The 16,999-nt window shown below is 42.8% G+C and overlaps 1 protein-coding gene across 3 annotated transcripts in view; it reads left to right on the top strand.

Moving 5' to 3' along the window:
* tenm2a (teneurin transmembrane protein 2a) overlaps positions 1 to 15,827 on the top strand; it is a 254,018-nt gene extending 238,191 nt beyond the window's left edge. For 2 of the 3 annotated variants that reach the window (XM_075481022.1, XM_075481021.1), the window contains 18 exons: positions 736 to 879; positions 1,925 to 2,174; positions 2,533 to 2,553; positions 2,702 to 2,931; positions 4,065 to 4,219; positions 4,418 to 4,519; positions 5,182 to 5,355; positions 5,641 to 6,278; positions 6,582 to 6,757; positions 8,729 to 8,964; positions 9,095 to 9,391; positions 9,629 to 10,186; positions 10,334 to 10,603; positions 10,726 to 11,136; positions 11,956 to 12,066; positions 12,497 to 12,764; positions 13,143 to 13,273; positions 13,398 to 15,826. In XM_075481022.1, the coding sequence (XP_075337137.1) occupies positions 736 to 879; positions 1,925 to 2,174; positions 2,533 to 2,553; positions 2,702 to 2,931; positions 4,065 to 4,219; positions 4,418 to 4,519; positions 5,182 to 5,355; positions 5,641 to 6,278; positions 6,582 to 6,757; positions 8,729 to 8,964; positions 9,095 to 9,391; positions 9,629 to 10,186; positions 10,334 to 10,603; positions 10,726 to 11,136; positions 11,956 to 12,066; positions 12,497 to 12,764; positions 13,143 to 13,273; positions 13,398 to 14,135 (4,910 nt within the window). In that variant the 3' untranslated portion in view covers positions 14,136 to 15,826. Of the gene's footprint in view, positions 1 to 735; positions 880 to 1,924; positions 2,175 to 2,532; positions 2,554 to 2,701; positions 2,932 to 4,064; positions 4,220 to 4,417; positions 4,520 to 5,181; positions 5,356 to 5,640; positions 6,279 to 6,581; positions 6,758 to 8,728; positions 8,965 to 9,094; positions 9,392 to 9,628; positions 10,187 to 10,333; positions 10,604 to 10,725; positions 11,137 to 11,955; positions 12,067 to 12,496; positions 12,765 to 13,142; positions 13,274 to 13,397 lie in introns of all 3 variants that reach the window. The other variant, XM_075481020.1, reaches the window with a different exon arrangement.
* Positions 15,828 to 16,999: the final 1,172 nt, after the last annotated feature.

Raw genomic sequence — 16,999 nt, 5'->3', positions numbered from 1 at the left:
TGGACTGAAATCATGAGGGGCATACTGCTTGGGAAATTGCATCCACTCAAAGATCCCAAGTGTTCCCCAGAGTAACTGCTATTTTGCATTTCTCAAAGAATATAGGCTAGGCCAGTTTTGCTCACTGTACAGACTCAGACATATTATATACTTGTTTGTAGAGAGCCTGAAAATGTGCTGGCAATAGCACTCTTGCTGTGACTCAGGTGGGAGTTGATGTGTTAACACACATTTCCATTTAACAAATCAGTTCACAACAATGCACACATATAATGTATGACATGAACACCTTCTATGAGCAATCTGAACATATATATACCTGATCAAAGTGATTTCCCCATGTGGCTATATGGGTATATTTATCTAAGTCAGCACAGACTCTGCCAGAACATGTGGATGATCAGTGCGTAATGTTTTCACCACGGCAACCAGCCTGCCCTCTAGGTTTTGAAGCCTAGAGGGCAATCTTTCCAATTAACAAGGTTTATAATCGATTTAGCACCATGAGAGCGTGTTAGTTAGGTGTGAGTGCAGGTTTGGGTGCAGGTGCTAACTAGCTTTTCTGTGTATCACACCTTTCCCCTCCTAAATGAACTTGAAAGAGTGTGCTCGAAAGAAGTTGCACAGCCTTTCTTGTTTCTTTCATAGGTTTTTGGGTCTTTTTGTATCTCTTTATACTCTGTAACACTAATTGCTGTCTCTTTATCTCTTTCCTCTACGCTTTCCAATATGTAGTATCGGTGGGCTATGAATATGAGTCGTGTGCAAGTCTGATCCTCTGGGAGAAGAGGACGGCCAATCTGCAAGGCTACGAACTGGATCCCACCAATTTGGGTGGCTGGTCTCTCGACAAGCACCATATTCTCAATACACGTAGTGGTATGTATGCTGTAGCTACATGCCCTGATATCTGCCCACAAATGAGCACAGAACACAAGTTTTTTTTTCTCTAATTTTGCCTAGTTTATATTTAGCCAGTTCCCTCCATGTGGCAGGTTTTCAGTACTGTATCTCTCACTGAATGTGCGACTGTCTTGGGGTGGAGGGGTATGGTTTTCGACCACACTGCTCTTCCTGCGGCTCACATGCGGTTGCGAGGCGCCAGATTTTACCTGAGAGTGAGGATTTTCACAGGAAGAGCTTACGTTGTCTCACCTAGCGTGACTCTTTCTACTAAAACTGTGCACGAACCAATCAGCAGCAGCCACTAGAACTGAGGCAGGGGGTTGGTGTGTACGGTGGTGTGCACCTTTTCCACAAAATTATCTTTGTAGTGGTTGACAGATGGGACTCGTTCTTTGTCCCCTTATCAAACATTCTGCTGAAATCTTTATCTGCTTATGACCAGGCAGACCTAAACTTATAGATGCTATGAGCTAAATACAAGCATCTTTACGCAAACATGCTCAGAGTGACTTGACACTGTGTTAATGTTTTGCTGGTAAAAGTTTGCCATCATTTTGGATGTTTACATACCTAATGGACATAAAACTCAGCCTAAGCTGAGACTAAAGATCGATAACAATGAACTTTTTGACTTAATACCGGTGCTACCAAAGTTTACAGTTCTTCATCAGGGTCATGTTCTAGGAGGCACACTGCTAACAGAGCTAAAAAATGCTAGTGTATTTAAGTTCAGGTTGAAGACACACCTTCAGCTGCGTTTGAATAAAGCTCAAAACTTAATCACATTTTAACTACTGATTTTATCTGTTGTTCTTATTTCTTTCTTTTTTGTTTAAAATTTAAATCATGCTTTTTATTTCTATTGTACTACAAGGCCACTTTGAATCGCCTTGTAGTTGAATTGTGCTATACAAATAAACTTGCCTAGTAAAATATGTTAGCTTATTTTACAACTCAAAGAAGAATTCTACAAATGATCTTTGATTATGATTACTATTATGACTCTGCTCATGTCCAGGCATCCTTCACAAAGGTAGCGGGGAGAACATCTTTGTGACGGAGCAGCCGCCAGTGATCACTAGCATCATGGGAAATGGCCGCAGGCGCAGTATCTCATGCCCCAGTTGTAATGGTCTGGCGGACGGTAACAAGCTATTGGCACCAGTTGCCTTGGCAATGGGCATCGATGGCAGCCTATATGTCGGAGACCTCAACTTTGTACGTCGGGTCTACCCATCTATGAACACAACTGGCATCTTGGAATTAAGGTAGAACCCCATATTCGATTTTGAGCAGGGAAGGAGTTTGGGATTTAGAAGTTTTATTGATGTTGCAGATATTGACAGGATAAGGGCTGGTTAGTGTGAGGAAAGTAAGCAGAGGAGAAAGAAGGCTAAAAATGTTATGCTCATAGTGTAACATGTTCGATAAAAGAAGTGAGGTGAGACACTAGGGATGGAAAGACTTAGGCAGCATTAGAAAATGTACTAGATATCAATTCTCCAGAGTGTTTTTTACTCATGTTTACATTTTGTTGTTCACACCTCAACTACCTTTGTCTTCTCCACAGACAGTGTAAATTAACATTTGTTTTGTTGTACTTCTATCTCCCTTTCTCTCTTAAAGGAACAAAGATTTTAGGCACAGGTGAGATCCTTATAACCATAAATAAATAGTTGCTAGCAATTTCATCAACAACTGCAAATGTCCTAGAAACATCCTCATTGAAAATATCAAGTTGAAAACTAATAATTGAAATCCTAATTGTGTATTTTTTCTTTTTTTGTCACTTCAGTAATAACCCATCCCATAAGTACTACCTGGCTGTGGATCCAGTTTCTGGGGCACTGTTCATCTCAGACTTCAACTCCCGACGAATTTACCGCGTTCGCTCATTAACGGGTGGCCAGCTGCTGTCGGACAATGCTGAGGTGGTGGCAGGGACGGGGGAGCAGTGCTTGCCCTTCGATGAACGCTGTGATGCTGGCGGAAAGGCCACTCAAGCTACACTCATGGGCCCCAAAGGTGAGCCTCCAAGGAAAAGCACAGCCATTTTCTTTGAGCTAAATTCTCTTGTAATAAAGCGAGAAAATTAGGTTGACAGTCGTCATCATTTTCAAATTTTTGTCAAACATTTTGTCAGGCATACCCCCTACTAAGATTATAATTCATCACTTTCACATTACATGGGAATATCACTGCTTTACGTTTTTTATTTTACTCCATAAAATACCCATCTTGTGGATGAAAGAAATCTTGTGAGCTAATCTTCTGAACTAAAGCAGGACAGAGAGAGAAGGAGGTTATAAACCAGGTTAATGTTAAACTTATAATGGAATTATTTTTGTGGATCAGATCTTAGAGCACGGTGACACCAAACTGTCAAGGATGTCACACTGTCACATTTCTTGTCGGTGACATGAATGTGTGTCTGTGTAGAACTGCAGATTCTACTATTAAACAGTATGTATGTGTGTGTACATATTTTTTGAGAGAGGGGATGACAACGAGTCACGTTTTCCCATTCACATGTCACAAGTCAGCCAGCAACCAACAGCCTGCCCGCTCTCGCCTTTTTCTTTTCCGCCTCTCTTTTCGGTTTTTCTGTCTCTCTCATTTTCCCTGTGACTCTTTGCTGAATCCTCAGTCTGCTGTTTTGTATCTCAGTGCATCTAGAAGTTATTTTGGGGGACATCTGCCATGAACAGCCCCCTTGAACTGCTGCTTGTTAGACCCGAAAAGGCTGGCACCACCTGACTGGTAAACGACAAAAAAATAAAAAGAAAGAAAGGTGGAAAAATATTTAAAAAGTAGGAAGCTAGGGGTGCGAAAAATGCAGTGAGAGGAAAACCAGGGCAGGAGGAAGAGTTCAAAAGACTACTTTCCATTATATCTCGTTGCAGTCTGCATTTGCCCTCTGAAAGAGGTGAGTTTAGCTCTGCCTCCTGATGACTCATCCTAAAACTTACACTTCTCAACAGTTCAGTGCCCGTTCCATGACAAAGTTCCCTCTCACTCAATGAGGCATTGAGGAGTCCAGCTGCCAGGGCTGTTATCCATTTTTGAGTAAAGTTTAATTGACTTATAATGTCTATGGGTGGCTGACAATGTCTGAGTTACGAGTTGGCACTCACGGCATTCCATCTCTGCCCTGACAGGTATTGCGGTGGATAAAAATGGGCTGATGTATTTTGTGGATGCCACCATGATCCGCAAGGTGGACCAGAATGGCATCATCTCTACTCTGCTGGGGGCCAATGATCTGACCGCTGTACGGCCCCTGAGCTGCGACACCAGCATGGACGTCAGCCAGGTAGGAGAAAGTGGAGAAGAGGCAAAAGGTGACGGTGTGAATGATGATGACCTATGAGGGAGAAGTGATTTAGTGGATATATGAATGATCAGAATAAAGTGAATGCTGCTGCAGGCACCTGAACATGAACAAACTTATCAGAATTTCCTTCCAAAATGTCTCCTCCGTCATCGTTATGGTGTTATTTCTGCCGAACAGGTGCGTCTCGAGTGGCCCACAGACTTAGCAGTGAACCCCATGGACAACTCTCTCTATGTCCTGGAAAACAATGTCATCTTGCGCATCACTGAGAACCACCAGGTCTGTACCACATGGCTGCATCAACACTGCAAACCCCTGAGGGCGGAGGCTCACTGTAGGGTTTTGACAAGATATCATCCCAATTAGGTTTTCTCAAACCAATTTAGAAGCAAAAGTTCAATTTCTACCAGCTTTAGTAGTTCTGCAGTGGTTGGAAAATAACCGATTAATTAGTTAGAATATTTATCTTTCTTTTATCTAACTTAATCATGGAAAGTTTTATTTGCTATTTAAAAAGAATATCACCGCTAATACCTCACTGCTAATACCTCCACTGCTGTTTTCACTGCAACATGCAATATTGCACAATATTGTATTTTTATTTTATCTTATGTTTCTAGGTTAGTATAGGTCTTAGATTAGCATAAGCTATCAGGTGTATTATATGTTCAGCTCTAGTAATTAGCGTAATTAGCAGTATCCATATTGCCTATTTATTGTTATTGTCAAAAGTACTTCTGTCATGTCATGTTACGGCATGTTACGTCCTGTTATGGTAGTTGCTGTACGGTGTTCTGTCCTAAGAATTTCAGTGCCCAGTTCGACTCTGTTGTTCTGTGCATTTGACAATAAAGGACTTGAAACTTGAAACTTGAAATATTTCTGTGGCATTATCAGCTTTGCTTGATCACTGATGTCACATTCTCTGCTGTTTCTTTAAGGTGAGCATTATAGCAGGTCGACCGATGCATTGTCAAGTGCCAGGCATTGACTACAGTCTCAGTAAGCTGGCTATACACGCAGCCCTGGAGAGCGCCACAGCCATTGCCTTGTCCCACACTGGCATCCTCTACATCGCTGAGACAGACGAGAAAAAGATTAACCGAGTTAGACAGGTGTGTGCTGGAGACATCGTGAACATAGTTTTTTGTCTGTCTGGTTGTTTTGGAATCAATTTGCTTCTCTACAGATGATTTTGAATTAAACCAAAACTGACAGGCCGTCTGTTCAGGCTGTGTCATTTTTTTTCAGATTTCCAGGCAACACACACCTAAGTTAACCTTAAAATGGCCTTTGCTTTTGGCAATACATTTTCTCTCATTTAGTGGTGACACATTTTCTTTTTTTTTCCAAACTCAACTCATGTACGCCTTCCGCTTCCTTTTTCTGTCTGGTTTTAGGTGAGCACGAATGGAGAAATCTCTCTCCTGGCCGGTGCTGCCTCAGACTGTGACTGCAAGAATGACGTCAACTGCAACTGCTTTTATGGCGACGATGGCTACGCCCCTGATGCCGGTTTGAACTCGCCCACCTCTTTGGCTGTTTCCCCTGATGGGACGCTTTTCATAGCAGACCTCAACAACATACGCATCAGAGCTGTGCGGGCAAATCGACCTGGCCCTGCCATCTCAAGCGTGGGGTACGTGGGATCTGCGCAGTATGAGGTTGCATCACCAAGGGAACAGGAGCTGTATGTCTTCAATGGGAAGGGGCTTCACATCCAGACAGTTAGCCTTGTGACCGGGGAGCCACTTTACAACTTCACATATGGCTCTGACGGTGAGCTGGCCATGCTGGTGGATAACTGCAACAATACTGTTAAGGTGAGGAGGGATGGTCTCGGACAGGGAGGAGGAGCGGGCCTGCTCAGGCTGGTGCTGCTGCCAGAGAACCAAGTAGTGACTCTTGGACTTGACCCCACCGGAGGGCTGCGAAGTGTATCTGCCATGGGCCAGGAAGTGGCTCTAATGGGCTACAGTGGGAACACAGGCCTCTTAGCAACCAAAGCTGATGAGACTGGATGGACCACATTTTATCAGTAAGTGTGGAACACAGAGCAACGTGTCTGAATTTTTGTCCTTATCCAGGTTGGGTTTATCTGTCTAAAATATTAAATGAGTCTGGCATTTTCAGTTCTATAATTCCTGTTTATTTTTTACATTTCAATGCCGTGCTGCTGCCCTCCAGTGTTAGCTTTTATAGCTGCAATCAGTTTCTCTAACATGACTTGTTCGGTTCCTCTCTGGCAGTGTTTCTGTGTGAATGACTGGCTGACTTAATCTATGCAGCACAAGTATGAGCAGGTCCCTTGCTAACTTCACTGAAATCTCCAATCTCCCAGGTATGACAGTGAGGGTCGCCTGACCAATGTAACATACCCAACGGGCATGGTGACGAGCCTCCACCGCGAGATTGAGCGCTCCATCAACATCGACATTGAGAGTTCCAGCAGAGATGACGATGTCACCGTCATCACCAACCTGTCTTCAGTCGAAGCCTCGTACACTGTGGTGCAAGGTAGAGACACACTCAGCATGCAGAGGACATGCAGTGGAAAACTGGTCTGCTCATGAATTTTTAAATGCTGATGAAATTACAGGATATGTGGCAAAAAGCTCAAATCATCATCAGAGAACAATAAAAAAAAAATCTAAATACCACACTATACAGACTTGCAATTAAAATGGATCTTCTTACAAAACATTAATGCTGCAAGAAGAGCCACACATTCTTCATCTTTCAAAAACAGAGCCACCCTCTGTGATGGTGACCATCTTCTTGCCTCTAACTGTAATTTTACTTCAGTTAAGTGCAAATTCCAAATTCCCTATCCATATCCAGGCCTCGCTCTTCTGTCATGGAAAAAAAAGAAAATTACCAATATATAGTCGTTAATCCCAGCTGGGATCATCCAGCTTCTGAATGTCATCACAGCAAAATTCATTAACTCATTTCGAGTGAATCCTCCTCATCCCTTAAGCTTTCTCTTCACACACGCACACCCGCACTGACACACAAATACAACTCTCAACCAGCTCCCACGATCCCTCAGCTTATTTGGTGTGTTTAGAAAAGAGAAGAAGAGGAAGTAGAATTGTCTCATTTCCCTTGACCAAACTCAAGCCGCGTGGCCCAAGTATGAAAGCAGACAGGACTATAACAGTCTACAGGCCAGGGAATAGGTTGTAGATATATTCAGGGAATCCACCTGCGATGCAGTAGGAGAAAAGTTGTTCACAGAGCTGTAAGTCATTTAGGGTTTCCTCTGCACTGTGTGGGTTTCTGCTCTGCTCTCTGCTGACATACTCACTTAAGCATCTCCCTCTCTTTCCGCTCTTCCTCGCTCTCTTCATTAACTCCTGCGCAGTGAATTCTCCGTGGCCCTCAGGCTCTCATTTCACCCTCTCTCTGTCTTTCCCTCAACCTCGCATCAGTTTTATTACGAGGTTGTTCAGACAGAGTGAGCAGAGAAGATTTATCGAAAGGCTGTTGCTGCCAAGTCAAAGGAAAAAGCTTCACTTGTCTGTTTGAGGTGTTGTTAAAACGTGCCTGGAGCTTTATTACAAATTGGCCTCATGGATTACTGTCATTTATGGCAGCACTTCAAATGGAAAAAAACATCTGATCCTCTCACCTTTTTGTAAATTAAATAAGGAAAGCCCTCGACTTTGCATTTGCTGGATATTTCTAAACTCAAAACAATTTTATCTCCTTCAATGTGATCAAGACACTTGTTTTCAGACATCAGAGGGGAAAATTAGCCTCAGCATTAGGCATGGGCTTATCTGTCTCAATTCTTGTGAGAGAGACGTTAAATTGTGGAGATGGTGAGATTGTGGCGTGTCGTCAGTTTAGCAGGTCTTCTTTTCATTCGGAATTTTGGGAATCGGGAATCACATCCATATACCTGATCTGGATCTTACTGTCCTTAGCCCTTATGGGTTGAATCTTACATTTTAACCAGATGTCAGTGGAAATTAAGTGCTTGTTCTTACTGGTTGGTTGGTTATGTTTAATCTTGGCTTTTGTGTGCTGACAGCAAGAAAAAACATCTAGTACTGTCAACACCGCTTGCATTTTGTCTGGATTCTCTTCGGTTGGAGTTTGTGATGTCTCAAGGTATCAGCTGAGTCTAAAAGTAAACAGTACAGCACAACATTTATGACAGAATCCAAATTAGGTCACCGTTTATTAACATTTTTCAATAAGTTCTATCTACTCTTACTAAAAAAGGAAGGTACTGCATATTCTTGGCCAAAAAAGTCATAAAAATGTAAATCACCAAATCTTGTTTTCCAGATCTAGAAGTTTTGACACATCTCATCAACATCTTATCTTTCTCCATATTAAATCACTGATCTGATCCAGCTATAATCATTTCTGATATTAAATTATGGATTTTTCCCTCACTGATCCCAATCAAACACTACATTTTTCATTTTGGGTCCAATTTGTCTTACAGTCTGTTTTACTCATTTTCCCCTACAGACCAGGTGAGGAACAGCTATCAGTTATGCAACAATGGCACCCTGAGAGTGATGTACGCCAATGGAATGGGCATCAGTTTCCACACAGAGCCCCACATCCTGGCAGGCTCTGTCAGTCCTACAATCGGTCGAAGGAACATCACCCTGCCCACAGACAATGGCCTCAACTCTATTGAGTGGCGTCTGCGCAAGGAGCAAACCAAGGGCAAGGTCACCGTGTTTGGAAGGAAGCTCAGGGTAATTTCTTTTTTTCTAAAAAAGGGGAAAAAAAAGTCTTTGATGGTTTTGTTCAAATCTAGACTTGAAGTGTACATGACAGACAACTCGGTGTGTACATATAACTGAGAAATCTTTTCCTTTTCTTTAGGCCCATGGCCGCAATCTTCTTTCCATTGATTTTGATCGCAACACGCGCACAGAGAAGATTTACGATGATCACCGCAAGTTCACACTGCGCATCATGTATGATGCTCAGGGCAGGCCGGCTATGTGGCTGCCCAGCAGTAGCCTGGCTGTGGTCAATGTTTCATATTCATCCACGGGGCAGCTTGTTGGGCTGCAGAGGGGGAGCATGAGTGAGAGGACAGAATTTGACTCCCAGGGACGCATCTTGACTCGTTCGTTTGTGGACGGGAAGGTGTGGAGCTACAGCTACCTTGACAAAGTGAGTACATACGTCTTCAACGTCGTGATCCAAGAGTCAACTCTTGCCAAGGCAGGCATAAGCAATAATAATTTGGGTTGTGGAATTGAGTGACATAATACATCATTTTTATGGTTATGAAGGTGCAGATTTGTCAAGTGAGAGCAATTTACCCAAGGTGCCATTTCACAGGAGACAAGTCATCCATTGATAATGCTATTAAACTAATCCGTATTTCAACTCTCTCTCTTCTTCCAGTCCATGGTGCTGCTCCTGCAGAGCCAAAGACAGTATGTCTTTGAGTTTGATGCTTCAGGTCGGGTCACAGCTGTCACGATGCCTAGCGTTGCTCGCCACACCATGTTCACACATGTGTCTGTTGGTTATATTCGCAACACGTACAACCCCCCAGAGAGCAATGCCTCTATCATCCATGACTTCAGTGAGGATGGCAGACCTCAGGCCACGCATTACCTGGGCACTGGCCGGCGTGTCCTCTACAAGTACGGCAAGCTAGCAAAGCTGTCAGAGATTGTGTACGACAGCACTGCTGTCACCTTCGGATACGATGAGACAGCTGGTGTGCTAAAGATGGTCAACCTGCAGAGTGGGGGCTTCTCTTGCACTATCCGATATCGCAAAATGGGCCCTCTTATTGACAAGCAGATCTATCGCTTCAGTGAGGAGGGAATGGTAAATGCCCGGTTTGACTACACCTACCATGACAACAGTTTCCGTATTGCCAGCATGAAGCCAGTCATCAGTGAGACGCCACTGCCTGTTGACCTCTACCGATATGATGAGATCTCTGGAAAGGTGCGTAGTTTTTGCTCTGGTCTTTGCTCCCTTTTTAGCAATATTGTGCAAAAAAAATACTTTAGAACCTAACTATCTGTCAGGGAAAGCACCATTCTTTCCCTTTAAATGACTCACCTTTTCTCTAAACGTCTCTCTTTGCTGTAGGTGGAGCACTTTGGAAAATTTGGAGTAATTTACTATGACATTAATCAGATCATCACGACAGCCGTTATGACACTGAGTAAGCATTTCGACACCCATGGCCGCATCAAGGAGGTCCAGTATGAGATCTTCCGTTCACTTATGTACTGGATGACGGTGCAGTATGACAGCATGGGACGGGTGGTGAAGAGAGAGCTGAAGATTGGGCCCTATGCCAACACCACTCAATACCGCTATGATTATGACGGAGATGGGCAGCTCAGCAGTGTCAAGGTGAATATTATGTGTTGAGAAACTGTAATTAAGAAATATGCCTCTTCTTTAGAGAGTGCCTCTCACATTCCTGTAATCGGGACACAAGCATTCACTCCATGAAATCTTACTCTTTAATCCAGGTGAATGACTGGTCTACCTGGCGGTACAGCTACGACCTCAACGGTAACCTCCACCTGCTGAATCCAGGGAACAGCGGTCGGATCCTGCCCCTCCGCTATGACCTCAGAGACCGCATTACCCGCCTGGGAGATGTCCAGTATCGCCTGGATGAGGATGGTTTCCTCAGCCAGCGTGGCTCAGACGTTTTTGACTACAACTCCAAAGGTCAGCTCCTGCGGGCCTACAATAGAGGGTCTGGAGCCTGGAGCGTAGTTTATCACTATGATGGGCTTGGCCGCAGGGTGTCCACAAGGAACAGCCTGGGGCAGCACCTTCAGTTCTTCTACGCTGACCTCAACCATCCAACCAGGGTGACACACATCTTCAATCACTCCAGCTCAGACATCTCCTCACTCTACTATGATCTGCAGGTAGGCAGGGGTGGGCAGATGTTCTGTATGCCAACATTTAGATGTAGAAACCAAAAAAAAAAATGTGTCTAGTCATCTTCAGGTTTTAATTAGTGCGAGCACATTTGAACATAACTTTACTGAACCTTCACCTGAGCAAACTGAAGAAAAACGACAGATAATTGCCACACTGCCCCCACAGATTTGTACAGTAGGCACTTGGCATTATGGGGGCAGCACTTAATCTGCTCCTGCTCTTTCCCTGATGCACACATCACTGGGCAACAGGAAAGATCTGGACTCATAAGACCGGGTAACTTTTTTTGCCGTTGCTCCAGAGTCCAGTCTTTATACTTCCTGTCAAATGAAAGCCTTTTTTTTTCTGAGAAGCCTCACTGATTTATTTATTTGTTAAAGGCTGTTCCTTTAGTTGTTTTGTTTGCTTGATACAGAATATTTTAAAACAAAAAGAGTATTATCAGGATGTGTCTTCTGACACGATTGATCAAGAATTTAGAAGCTGCAGTATTCGCTCAGTAAGGGTGAAATAACATGTTGTTGAAGCATATTGATCACTGCAGTAGATTTCCAGTAGAGAAAGAGAAGCTCTTACTGATTTTCATAGTTAAATCCAGGTGTTATCCAGGTTATCTATTCATTTATTTATCTACTTTAGGCCAGGCAGTGATTATCAGCAAATACAGATTACTTCCGTCTGGAAACCTTGAAGCAGATGAAGACAAAATAGGCTGACATACAGATGAAAAGGCAAAAACTTTATCCTGAAACTGGAGCGATAAGATCATAAAACCAATTAATTTCTCACTATCTCACTGTTAGGGTCACTTGTTTGCAATGGAGGTGAGCAGTGGAGAGGAATATTACATAGCCTCTGACAACACTGGCACACCACTGGCAGTCTTCAGCAGCAATGGACAGATGATCAAACAGGTAATACACAAAGCACAGATGAATCTGCTACAAGATTGTGTTCCTCCACCTTTCTGATTGCATAGATGTGGGGGGTTTCTGTGAATTTCCCAGATGATCTATTGCTATTTTATTGCAAAAATATCTTGGATTTAGTTTGTATGGTCTTGTGTTTTCTACCCCCCTGTGTCATTTTATATTACACTAACATTTGAAATCGAATTTTTTATATGAAACTTTGTTTTAAGCATCTTGACCAGGACTCCCTGGACTTTCACGGCTAGATAAAAAGTTTAAAAAGAAAGAAAAAATGAAGCATTGATTAAAACCTCTGGCTGTCTTCAAAGCGACAGCACATTTTAATCAGCGACAGCAGCCCAGTTCTGTTGCCTTGCAATCACAAAAAAGAACGAATCACTAAAACCAAACTGACTCTGCTTGTGTCACCCAGGTGCAGTACACAGCCTATGGTGAAGTATACCTTGACTCAAACCCAGAGTTTCAACTAGTTGTGGGTTTCCATGGTGGTCTGTACGATCCCCTGACTAAGCTGGTCCACTTCACCCAACGGGACTACGACGTCTTGGCTGGACGGTGGACTTCACCCGACTACAGTATCTGGCCCAAGATAGGAAAAGATCCCGCTCCATTTAATCTATACATGTTCAAGAACAACAACCCTCTCAGTGACATGTTGGATGTCAAAAACTATGTCACAGGTAGATTATTAACATATACTAAGTTGTTGATCGTGTTGAATTCTGTTGCATTTTTCTCTGAAAACAAGGTTTCAAATCTTTCAGGTTCTTCTTGAGATATTTTTAAAAAAACGAGACACAGAAAAGCATGTCGTATTTGTTCAGTGAAATCCAGTCAAACTTTATTTACGTCTCGATACCATCAGTGATCTTGAGTGTTTGGGAGAAACAATAAAGCATGTTCGACAGATGACACAGCTGCTGATAGCTGTGCAAAACAACGGATGAGTCACAGAGACAAACACATTTGTTTTTTTATGACAAAATTGAGGATTCATTGGCTACTGTGTTAGAATTTGTTATTAAGGAAAGCGTGTGCTTTCTTGTCTGTTACTGTAGATGTGAAGAGTTGGCTGGTGATGTTTGGCTTCCAGCTCAGTAACATAATCCCAGGGTTCCCTCGACACTCTCTCTACTTTGTGGAGCCACCCTACGAGCTGCAGGCCACCCAGCACTGTGAGAATGGACAGGTACAGTCTGAGATGCCAAATAATATCAACACTCTCAAAGTGACGTACAAAATATGCAGTTTTCCATCAAATTTTATGTGAATACAATTAACTCCACCTTCCTTTCTTTTAACTTTTAATGTAGCTCATCACTGGCGTCCAACAAGCAGCGGAGCGCCACAACCAGGCCTTCATGGCCCTCGAGGGTCGTCTGCTCAACAAGGAACGTCGCAGGCGCAAAGACAAGCCTGGTCATTGGTTCGGCACCAGCACCCCAATAATTGGCCGAGGAGTAATGCTGGCGCTTAAGGAGGGTCGAGTGGTGGCCGGTGTGTCAGCACTGGCCAGTGAAGACAGCCGCAAAGTGGCTCTTGTGCTCAATGGTGCCCAGTACCTTGAAGGCACTCATTACACCCAGGATGGAAAAGACTGTCACTACTTTGTGAAAGTCGGCTCTGCTGATAGTGACCTTTTGGCTCTGGGGCTTACAAACGGTCGTAAGTCGCTGGAGAGTGGTATCAATGTAACAGTGAGCGGCCGGTCGAGGAGAGGCGTGACTGTGGAGTTTGCAGTTCCATCGTTTGTACTGAGTGTTCGCTATGGCCTCGCTGTGGATGTGGTGGATGAAGAGAAGGTAAGACTGTTGGAGCTGGCTAGGCAGAGGGCTCTGGCGGGAGCCTGGTCCAAAGAGCAGCAGCATGCGAGGGACGGAAAGGGAGGCAGTCGCCTCTGGACGGACGGGGAGAGACAGCAGCTCCTAACAACAGGTAGAGTACAGGGCTACGATGGCTACTATGTGCTGCCTGTGGAGCAGTATCCAGAACTGGCCGATAGCAGCAACAACATCCAGTTTCTCCGACAGAACGAGATGGGCAGGAGGTAACAGCCCTCCTGAATTCACTTGAAGGGCAGACTCCTCCTTCTCTCCCACCTTAAACATCTTTAAATTCCGTCCCTTTTTCCTACCCAGCCTCCTCAACCTTACACTTAAAACCTGTGGAGAATTTAGCAACGAACGGGGGCTATTCACGGAAAGCTGCAGGGACTTTTGAAAAGAATGACTTATCAGAAAAACATATTGTTAATTTTACTGCCACAGGCAAAAAAATTAAGAATTGAGTCAAACCTTTTTTTTCTCTCCTTTTTTTGAAAAAACTTTGAACAAATGAAAAAGCACTGAAGAACTTTGGAAACTGTTGCTTAATGAATGAGAAGATTCCCCTTTTTAAAAAAGATAGTGATATTTTCACCCATATTTTTTGGGTCACACTGAAGAGCGGCCACGATAGCAACCGATGACTTGCAGTGTGGTGTCTCTGCGTTTAAGGCTTGTCTGTCTCTAACATATACTGAAGGCAAAGGGACCAAAGCGGAGACCAAGCTACTCCAGAGTGCAGCCATTACCACCACACATCAAGGGCGGACATCATGAACAGTGACATATAAGGCAACCCTTAAAGTGAGTCGTCTCCCTGTCTCAGGCCTCCCATTGTCCACCGAGGACCCGTCCTCTGCTGCCGTGGCGGCACACATCTAACCAAGCGACACACAGGATAATGGCATCTTTGAAAATCCAAGCTCTGGATGGACTAGAGAATAAACTTTTTAAAGAAAAACAAAGTAAAAAACGTGATGGCTATATTTGTGGACAGTGGTATCACACAGCATTGTTTATTTTGCAGTGGGGAGAAGAATCATATTCCAACATATGTGTCGGACTACACTAAATTTCAGGATGTTGCGTATACTGTAGATGCCGTAGTTTTGTACGTTTCAGTCGAGGTAGAATTGTGAGACTTTCACCAAGGCACTTCTGTACAGAACGATCAAACACACCACCCACAGTCTGGAAAACATACTTAGTTAGTATTTATTTTATTTCATTCTTTATTTATTTATTATTAGTACTATCTGACAATCATGAATGAGTCACCAGTTCTATTCGACGATAACGTTGATGGATGAGCTTTTTTGTTTTTCCTTTTGTAAAATATGTAATAAATGTTCATTTTGTTTTTGTATTCATTTCAGTTTGCTGGCAGGGCAAATAATAGTCACCCTCAAAAAGAGTAATTTATGTAATAAAGTGTTTAAAAAAACAGTTTATACTTTAAATAAAGTCTTTAAAACTGTGAAATCTGTTTTTTCGAAGTATATTTCGATGTACAGTGTATAGACTTACCTTTATGCAGCACAGTAGAATATTGTTCAGAATATCAAGTTTTATATTTCTAAGAGGAAGTGGCTTGTAATGTGCAAAATCTTTAGCTGGTCTTACTACTCTAGAGTTTTGTGGCACTCTAATACTCCATTATCTAATATATCAGTCCCCAGTTTGTTGTTTTTTTGTATTTCTTTTTTTGTTTGTTTCGGAAGCAGATCACTTCTGTCCTAGATCCCAACAGCAGTAGCAGTAATGGATCCCTCTCACTGTGAGGAGACTCGTGCTGGATGTCATGATGTACCAAATCAGTATTATGGAGGGTGATTCTTATACATTCACTGAAACGAGACTCTTCTGAGAACCTTATCAATAAAACATCATTGTTTACTTCAGCTGAGCAATGTGTAGTTTGCTTTCATCTCATGTTTCTGTTTGAAGACCAATTGTGTTTTGACAAACACCATTATCTCTATTCAGTGGAATAAATACTGTACATTCACATTCATTGCTTTTTAAAGCAAATTCGTTAGTTTTTGTTTATATGCTGGAAATCTCTGTAAATCAAAACATTCTGGATTCAGTCTTTTGCCCACCCTGCACCATCCTCACTGATTAGATGGAAATTCACGAACATCATCCGGGTTCCGTTACCAATCATCTTTTCAATTGGGGCAAGTGGAAAGTGGAGCAACTGCATTCCCACGATGAGAGGGGGGTTGCTCTCCGACATTTTGGATTTAAAAATAAATAAATGTAACGATGCAGTCCAGTCCAAACAATCAGATAATGACATTTATAAATTCTCATCTGATTTTTTTCCCCAGTTACTCACAAAAAAAGGAATAATTTAGATGTACCCCACCCTCCCCTACCAATGAGTTGGTTCAATCAAAGTCTTAAGTTTACCGGAAGGCTTGAGGGCTTGCGGTTCGGAGATGTACGGCTTCATCTCATCGCTATCAATGACAGAAAACTGGACATTTAAAAAAATAAAATAAAAGGAGAAATGTATGTTAAATTAATGTATTTGGCCAGCAGACTATAGTCGAATTATGTCTTCATAATTGAAACTGTAAAACTGAATTGCTGCAAAAATGCTATACCACGCATTGTTAGTCAACTGAGCCAGAGTGGTGTAAAAATACTATATAAAAATAGTATAATTATAAAAATATTTTTTATAATGCTCTGAACTGAGCTAACGGTTCTGGTCGGCCAATTGGCTCGCTCGCCGGACTGGAGACGAGATGTTGGTAGCTCCCCTGTGTGTGCCGTGAGTTTCCTAAACGGGAGTGGAAAACGTTGCGCAACAGCACGCTGCCTAGTGTGAAAGCAAGTAATATTCACATAATAATAGTTGTACTTTCTTCACCTGTACAAATGAAGTGAACGGCGCTGTGGTTTTCTCGCTTCTGATGACATTCGTGCATACAGGTGTGTGAGCCGCTCATGATCTTATGAGCCACTGTTGAGTTTTGTTGGTTGTCCTTCTGGAAAATCACAAATTTGATCCCATTAATGATGACACAAAGTGCTATGTAACAGTTTTGGTGAAGACGGTGTTTTTACTCATGTGTCTCATT

The sequence above is a fragment of the Odontesthes bonariensis genome, chromosome 13 (genome assembly GCF_027942865.1).
Source record: "Odontesthes bonariensis isolate fOdoBon6 chromosome 13, fOdoBon6.hap1, whole genome shotgun sequence".
NCBI classification, from domain to species: Eukaryota; Metazoa; Chordata; class Actinopteri; order Atheriniformes; family Atherinopsidae; genus Odontesthes; species Odontesthes bonariensis.
This window is presented reverse-complemented; position numbering and strand designations above follow the sequence as displayed.